The sequence below is a fragment of the Ceratina calcarata genome, unplaced genomic scaffold (assembly GCF_001652005.2).
Source record: "Ceratina calcarata isolate Rehan_Ccalc_2016 unplaced genomic scaffold, ASM165200v1 scaffold43, whole genome shotgun sequence".
Lineage (NCBI taxonomy): Eukaryota > Metazoa > Arthropoda > Insecta > Hymenoptera > Apidae > Ceratina > Ceratina calcarata.
In genome coordinates this window covers 905,282-913,738 of record NW_017166721.1, presented here as the reverse complement: position 1 = coordinate 913,738, position 8,457 = coordinate 905,282, and the positions used below count along the sequence as shown (strand labels likewise).

The following is an 8,457-nucleotide window of genomic DNA, read 5'->3' as shown; positions in this document are numbered from 1 at the left end:
AATTTTAGTCTCCAATCTGCCGACGCGGCACACACGATAAAAACTTATTAGCATGAATAAGGGCGTTGCATGATCGCGCAATTTCTTTGCCACTCATTTCTGAGTTAAACGATTCGGCGTGAGGTCTGAAATTATACAAATAAAATATTCAATATGAAAACAGTTCAGAATTTATTGTTAGAACAATCAGTCACATATTACATCTATATAAAATTCTTTCATGACAAATAAGAATAATTATTAATGTAGTTACATTATATTGTGAGTAATTAACGTAGACAATAATGAAATACAATTAATCAAACATTTTTAGATATCTAGAAAGTATTTTATAATTTACAGACTCTCGTTTCAGTTTACAAAACAGATTCGATAAATTCCACTCTATCACTTTGCTTGAAAAATAAAATTTTAGCAAACATTCAACGGATTGCATATTGGGTTAAAAATAAATTCAATAAATATCGTTCCTATTTGTAAAACTGAAATTTTTCTACATACATCCTTTTATTAAAAAAAATTGTTGAGTTCCATAAATCCGTGAAAAAATACGATAATTCATTTTCCGATAAAAAACGAAGTAAATCAGAAGGGTGCGTGAATTCTACACAGATAAAATACGACGATGCGACCATGAACTTTTCTTAATGGGTAACAAATTAAGAAATGGAGAAACATAGGATCAAGGCTTACTTGAAAACTACGGCTTCTGGCTTACGAGCGGGAAGTCAATGGCAATAAACGTTATACATAATACATCGCGGCGTGCAAAGTATACATCATGCGCAATCCTCGCACTATCTGCATTATTGCATTATTCAAGAACGACCTGTGTCCCAGAATCGAATGATAATTAATATTCGCGAGGGAGCTACCAATTAGCAACCGAAATCTGCACGCGGCTGTGTGGGAGGGCAGACCCTGGAAGAGGGACAGACAAAGAAAGATAATGCGAAGAGAAGAGAGGCACAGATAAAGGGCGAAGGGTAGAGAGAGAGAAGGTGGCACAGAGTGAATAAACCAACAGGGAGAGAGAGAGAGAGAAGCGATGCTTAACCGACTGCCGAATCTAATCTAAACCCACTAACCGCTGATGTAATTAAAATGACGATTTTCGATAATTACCTACCCTCAAATTTCTCAAAGCTCTTCTCGGCGTATTTGCTAGCACTACAGAACTCTGCTTAAATAATCTCAAACCAAATAAAGTAATTAGCGTGATTGTAACAAAATAATTAACTAGACTCGATCCTTCGCATTTTCTAAAATGATAGATTTTGCAACGAACGTTGTTTTCACTTTATTATTTTTTCAAACGAACTTATAAAAGATACACTACTCGATTTTACAAAGCATTTGTTAAATAAAGCTTTTAGTCAGAGTGAAAGAAAAACAGATGAAACTACATTAATTGGGTCAGCGTTTGTGTCTATGTAAAAGTGTGTCAACGATTTGCTTCAGATTCGTACGAAAAGTTTTTAATCACGGCGCAAAACATCTGTTACAGTACTTCCTTGCTAACAAGTAAAAAGTTTCAGATAAAATCATGTTTCATCCTTTCTACTGCGCTACCTGAAAATTGCCGACATTTATTAAGAATGTTTGATGGAAAAATATTAAATATCCAGGAATCATATTTCATGCAGAATTTATAAAACAATTAAATAACCGTATATAACGACTTTTATCGATAAACTAAGCATTCTTATAAGACGTAATAAAACATAAATGTAATTCACATTCTGAATCGTATCTGAAGAAATATCTGCGGAAATAATGCAATCCGATTTAATGCAAAATGCGGTTGACATCAAGGACGCTCTTTTTAAGAAAAGGAGAAATGAGAACATGATAAATTGATCTGATTGTACAACGCGGAATAAATTTGTCCCCTTACGCCTGGTCGCATCTGAAAGGAGTTCGGAATCGAATCAACCTCATAAGATGTTGGCCCTCCAGTTTCTTTTATCAGATTTCGCTGATCAAAAGATGGTCAGCTTCTACTTCTTACCACCACCCCATCACGTTCATTAAATTAGATTTTGTATAAAAAATCGTTTCTACGATATCATTATTAGATGTTCAAATAAAAATGATGATCAAACGAATCCTCTTACACATTTCTGTATTCCTTAACTATGGATGCTAAACTCTAGTCTGATTTGAAACAAACCAGGAATTTGTATTTCGATAGCTTATTTGATTAACAGCGGAAGAATGCAGTGTGCATGTAAGGAGGATCGTATATTCGTGTTTCAGGTGCACCCGAGGAGAAGTTGTGGGCCATGCTGCCGGGTGGTCCGTCGCCTCCGGAGCGACCCACGACGCATCGGACAACGACGACAAGCGTCGGGACAACCTACAGGCCGTGGCGAACACGACCGACCAGACCGAATCACTATCCGACTGACGACCGGCCTCGACGCCCCGATCGTTACCCTCAAAAACCAGATTACAGAACCGAGAGGCCGGAGGATCGACCTCAGAGGCCTCACAAGCCTCACCGACATCCCACGACCTCCACTACGACCACCAGCACCACAACCGTTAGGACACCGTACACCCAGAGGCCGAGGCATCGGTGGACACCCCCAGCGCCCAGAGACGATGTACCAGACAAATGCGACACTACCTACGACGCTATCAGCATTATCCGCAGGGAGGTTTTTGTCTTCAAAGGACGGGTAAGTGCCAAACCCATGCGATATAATCTTGATACCATTTTTAGAGAGTTTATTACTCTTGAAAATATTACGAACTTGTACGTAGACTGCAGATTTTATGATAGAATCGTACAGATCGAATGAAACGAATAAAATTGAATTTATTTCGTTATTATACGTACGAAAATGATTTATATTAATACGGATTTTTATACTCTGTGCAGTACTTGTGGAGAATCGGCGATCATGGATTATACGAAGGATATCCAGCGGAGATCAGGCGTTTGTTTAATATACCTGAGGACATCGATCATGTGGACGCGGTTTATGAGAGGCCAGATAAGAAGATAGTATTTTTCATTGGCAAGAAGTATTACGTTTTCAACGCTAACAATCTCGAACCGGGCTACCCGCAACCATTAACGACGCTGGGATTACCAGAATCGTTGGAGAAGGTAGACGGCGCGATGATTTGGGGTCACAATGGGAAAACGTATTTCTTCAGTGGATCCATGTATTGGAGGTATGAAAAAGAATTAATATTTGTTAATAAAAATGCATGAATATCAATACAGCTGTTTAACGAGAAATTATTTAACGCAATTCGTAATATTCTTATTATAGGTTTGACGAATCCGTAAACTACGTAGAACTCGATTATCCAAGGGACGTAAGCATGTTTGCCGGTGTTGGAAATGACATCGACGCTGTTTTCCAGTGGAAGAACGGTGAGCAATCTTATCATTTATAAAGAGACATGAAGTTCCAACGAGTAATAAAATATCGTTCAATTCATTTTTATGTATTTTTCAGGCAAGACGTACTTTTTCAAAGGGAAAGGCTTCTGGGAATTCGACGACCTGCGAATGAAAGTGGCACACGAGAAGCAAAAATTATCGGCACCGTTTTGGATGGGTTGCCCACGGGAGTTAGAGACCAACGACATCGATAATTATCCAAGAAAATCAAAGATAATGGCCTCGAGCGAAGCGTCGACACGACCAACCCTATTTCTCGGGATATTTTTTATAGCATACGTTAATATTAAATATTTGTAAACTGTGATATTTATATAAAGTCACGTGTAAATGCGAGCGCGTATCCGTGTACGCGCTCTAATCTACACGCGACTGAATTTTAACACACTTCTCTTATACCGATTATATATAAAATAATTTTAATAAAGTAATTTTTAAATAATTTTAATAATAAACGACAAACTTTATCCTCATTCGCGAGTATTTCTAATAAAAATGATTCATCCCTCATTTTTACTATTACTCATTTTTATCGCTTATTACACGCTAAAATGGGAAATAAATGAATAGGCAAGTAAATCCTAAATCACATTATCCTTTAATCGATATATTTAACAAAAAACATGTACACTTGTTTTTTGGATCAGCTTTAAACGATATGTCAACAGAATCTCTTTACAGATTTTCACGTATGTATCATATATTTTGGCAAAGTGAACAAACAGACTTAGCCATGCTCAATTTTTCTCAACGTAGCCGTTTTAGACGTTTCGTTTTGAGCAACAAAATATCGCGACCACGGTGCATTCGGAAAAGCGTAATGTTACAAGTTAAAACCTTGTTGTCGGACACGAACAGTTTCGCAGTGAGCATAAGTTATTTTGAATTCCACCATAGTGCGCGATCTGCATTTCGTTATTTAATTTCCTCTTAGATTTGTTTTTCGTTAACATGTATATATATATTTCACATTCTATCTGTACGACAGTAAAGCTTCGTTGAACGTTTCGTCTTTTCCTCCTGATGCTAAAGACGGAAATCTGGTGGCGAATATGGGTCCCAAGGGTTAAGCAATCGCAGTGTTGTTTGAACAATGGTATCTACCTCTGCCATCCCACCCATTCCTGTATCGCCACACATAAGTGTTTTCGAAATACATGTCACTTCCTTGTATCCCCAAGACTTTAGCAGTGATATCTGAAAATAAATAAAAGTATCTTAGTATACTTTCCATGCCTTAATTGATCGACAGTGGTAATCTAAGATTTATTGAAATATCATACCTGTGGCGCAGTAACTGGATGTTCCCACATTTTAGTATTCATAGCAGGACAAAATACCAGTGGCTTCAAAGGATCCCAGGCACGTGCAACACAAGTTAATATATTATCGCTTATACCACTGGCCATTTTACCAAGTGTATTGGCGTCTAGTGGGGCTATCAAGAACAGATCTGCCCATTTGACTAAATCGATGTGCAACACAGGATCGCCTCTGTCTTGCCAGGCAGCCCATTCTACTGTGTCGGACAGAACTTGAATTCCCGGGTGCAGTTCGGCTTCCTTTAAGAAATGCTTAGCTTTCTCCGTGACCACTACTCTTACTTCCAAATTGTTATGTCGCAATTTCTCTACTAACTGTGGCAACTTAATAGTGGCAACGCTACCGGTGCAACCAATCAAAACTTTCTTTCTAGAAGCCATTTTCACGAATTCGTTACTACTTTGCTCGCCTAACAATTTGTTACTTACTACTTTATTTATTCTATAAAACGTAGTTCTCTTTTATCGACTAGACCAACAGACAACATAGAACTATTTCAATCCTCCCAAGAACAGCGCAACATGTATCGCTATGTTACAGGCCATGTGAGGCATCAATTTGATTAACGACGAACTACTAATCGACGGAGACCCGTGCTAACGATCTTCTCGATCTTCAGATCTCTATATCAATTATATTGCTGCTTCTTCAACAAGTTATCGTAAATGCTTGATCAAATTATTCTGAAGTCTGTTCACTGCACAGGAATCACTTCAATTCTGACTGCGTGTCAACGAGTATTCACTATTTATTCGTTATCTCGAGAAATGCGCACATATAAATATACATTCATTTATTTAATTCGCAGAACACATTAATATATACGTTATATGTCGTTTTCAAATTTGTACATACACTTTCAGTGACCCGTAAACTATTTTATTTAATTCCCCGAAACGGAAGCAAGGATGACCCAGCAAGTATGTAAGTTCGTAAATGTAATACCAGCCGCGTACGAGATAAGATCTACGAACGTCGCGATAATCGATTAGCAATAAATCGGTGCTGTTATGTCTCCTTGACCTCCTCGGCGAAACCAAGATTGGCCCAGTCCTCGCGCGCCATCAAATCGTTGTCCATCCGACAGGCAAGGTAGTCCTTCGCGATTTCTCGACACATCGTGCCCTCATTTTTATTCTCGAATAGGCAGCGCATATACTTGACCATCAGCATTTTGCAGGCACCTTCATGGTCGAGTGGAAAGCTGCCCTTCTCGGGTGGTATCGGTGTGAATACCTTCTGCGAAAACGAGTATGAGCTCATCACTAACGCTGGTTACGCTCATACAGACGATTTAACAGACGGGATGCTTCAGAAAAAGTTCTCAATGACGTTCGTCTATCGAATTCGTGAAGCGAACTGCTCGTTTTTTAAGCACGCACACGTTACACCTGCACTGCGTTCGCCATTATGGGGAACAGCCGTCCTAGTGCTCGCTTGTCGAACTATCTTCACCTCCGATCCCACTTCCGCGCAGACTCTGACTTCCGCAATGATCTTATGTAACAATGCAAATCGTTTTGAATGGACTCCGATCTGTGTGTACACTCGACCTGTATGTCAGATTGGTTTCCAAATGAAAATACAGGACTGAACTTCAGTATAACAGCGATTAAAATAAAATGGAAGGAAACAGTCCAACAAAAGAGAAGAATAGTGTACTGGACGAGGAGGAACAGTCGCCAACGTGGAAAGATTTAGTAAGTTCAATCATTTTCCTAACCTAAATGGGAAGGCCATGTGATTCCATCACATGCCTTCCAATTTATTATGTATCCACACATTTACGAATAAAATCTTGTAGAATAAAATTAATATTAATATTTTTATAGGGTATTGTAGACACACTTTGTAAAGCTTGTGAAGATCTGAAATGGAAGAAGCCTACAAAAATTCAGTGTGAAGCTATTCCATTGGCTATTGAAGGTAAATTTAAAAGATAGATAATCATGCTTCTATAATGATCAAATAAAAATGTCTTTCGATTAACAAATTTGTCAGGTAAAGATATAATTGGCCTGGCAGAAACTGGTTCTGGCAAGACTGCTGCATTTGCTCTTCCTATATTGCAAGCACTTCTAGAAAATCCACAGAGATACTTTGCCTTAATTTTGACACCTACCAGAGAATTGGCTTTTCAAATATCAGAACAATTTGAAGCGTTAGGATCATGTATTGGTGTAAAATGTGCAGTAATAGTAGGTGGGATGGACATGATGTCTCAAGCATTAATATTGGCAAAGAAGCCACACATTTTAATTGCCACACCTGGCAGATTAGTCGACCATTTGGAAAATACCAAGGGTTTCAATCTACGCTCTTTAAAATTTTTGGTAATTGAAGTTACATACGTACAATTACAGACATATATTTAAAAGAACCAGCATATACATCCTTTCAATTTTAAAAGGTCATGGATGAAGCGGATCGGATTTTGAACATGGATTTCGAAGTTGAAGTCGACAAGATTTTAAGAGTTATTCCCCGCGAAAGGAGAACGCTATTATTCTCCGCGACGATGACCAAGAAGGTGCAAAAATTGCAACGAGCGTCTTTACGGAATCCTGTTAAAGTAGAGGTCTCGACAAAGTATCAGACAGTCGAGAAGCTTCAGCAATATTACATATTTATTCCAGTTAAATTCAAGGTATGAATAACTGTTTTCAATCATTAATCGAATTCCGCTTTCCCTAATACGTTTTCGTATCGCAGGACGTGTATCTCGTGCACATCCTGAACGAATTAGCGGGTAACAGTTTCATGATATTTTGCGCAACGTGCAATAACACCGTTAGGACTGCGCTTCTGCTGCGAAGTCTTGGATTTACTGCGGTTCCCTTGCACGGGCAAATGTCACAGAATAAAAGGATAGCCGCTCTCACGAAATTCAAAGCGAAAAATCGATCCATATTAATATCCACGGACGTTGCTAGCAGGTAAGTACACCTAACTAAATGTTAAATACGAGAATATCATTCTTATTCTATGTATTCTTCGTTTACAGGGGTCTCGACATCCCTCATGTAGATATTGTAATAAACTTCGACATCCCTACGCATAGTAAAGATTACATACACAGAGTTGGACGTACCGCGCGTGCTGGCCGTTCCGGACGATCCATCACATTTGTAACACAATACGACGTGGAGCTGTATCAGAGAATAGAGCAACTGATATCGAAACAATTACCGTTATATCCGACGCAGGAGGAGGAAGTAATGGTGCTTCAAGAAAGGGTAGCTGAAGCGCAGCGCAACGTTAAAATGGTAAGATCATCAATTATTCGATTATTTTATATTATTCGATGGGAGCAGTATGAATACGAATAGAAATATTGCCTCAGGAAATGAAAGACATAGAAGAAAGTAAAAAACCGGGTAAACGTAAGAGGGGTCAGGACGACAATGAGGATGACACGGAACAATCTCTGGGAGTGAGGAAGAGGATAAAAGGGAAGCATAAAGGAAAATGGAAAAAGAATTAAATTTCCTTATTGAACATTTAACTAGAGTTATTAACATTTTCTTAATAAATAATTAAAATATAAGATGTACTAGTCGTTTTTATTTGTATGATAAATCAAATCGTCATGACTCACGTGTATATTCGATGCATTTATTCTATGCTCACAGTTTGCGTTAAGATTTACAAAAACCTCTTTCTTTCCCTTGCAACTTTTTAATACTATTCCGTAATACCCTAAATGGCTGATT

General features: G+C 38.3%; 4 protein-coding genes across 5 annotated transcripts in view; 2 read left to right on the top strand and 2 right to left on the bottom strand.

Moving 5' to 3' along the window:
• Window positions 1–3,894, top strand: part of Mmp2 (Matrix metalloproteinase 2) — a 114,125-nt gene extending 110,231 nt beyond the window's left edge. For both annotated transcript variants that reach the window (XM_018027790.2, XM_026815138.1), the window contains 4 exons: window positions 2,260–2,684; window positions 2,888–3,186; window positions 3,288–3,391; window positions 3,477–3,894. In XM_018027790.2, coding sequence (XP_017883279.1) covers window positions 2,260–2,684; window positions 2,888–3,186; window positions 3,288–3,391; window positions 3,477–3,721 — 1,073 coding nt within the window. In that variant the 3' untranslated portion in view covers window positions 3,722–3,894. The remainder of the gene's footprint in view (window positions 1–2,259; window positions 2,685–2,887; window positions 3,187–3,287; window positions 3,392–3,476) is intronic.
• Window positions 3,895–4,000: 106 nt separating this feature from the next.
• Window positions 4,001–5,270, bottom strand: Ppcdc (phosphopantothenoylcysteine decarboxylase). The gene is made up of 2 exons (XM_018027784.2): window positions 4,705–5,270; window positions 4,001–4,618 (listed from the first exon to the last, which is right to left on the bottom strand). Exons 1-2 carry the CDS (start codon window positions 5,122–5,124, stop codon window positions 4,448–4,450), a joined length of 591 nt encoding a protein of 196 aa, XP_017883273.1. The 5' UTR covers window positions 5,125–5,270; the 3' UTR covers window positions 4,001–4,447.
• Window positions 5,271–5,474: 204 nt separating this feature from the next.
• LOC108626858 (cytochrome c oxidase assembly protein COX19) lies at window positions 5,475–6,158 on the bottom strand. The gene has a single exon (XM_018027785.2). It carries the CDS (start codon window positions 6,005–6,007, stop codon window positions 5,753–5,755), a length of 255 nt encoding a protein of 84 aa, XP_017883274.1. The 5' UTR covers window positions 6,008–6,158; the 3' UTR covers window positions 5,475–5,752.
• A 100-nt stretch (window positions 6,159–6,258) lies between these two features.
• On the top strand, window positions 6,259–8,295 carry pths (probable ATP-dependent RNA helicase DDX47). Its single transcript, XM_018027783.2, has 7 exons — window positions 6,259–6,444; window positions 6,577–6,670; window positions 6,746–7,077; window positions 7,155–7,391; window positions 7,457–7,680; window positions 7,749–8,010; window positions 8,088–8,295. Exons 1-7 carry the CDS (start codon window positions 6,367–6,369, stop codon window positions 8,226–8,228), a joined length of 1,368 nt encoding a protein of 455 aa, XP_017883272.1. The 5' UTR covers window positions 6,259–6,366; the 3' UTR covers window positions 8,229–8,295.
• Window positions 8,296–8,457: the final 162 nt, after the last annotated feature.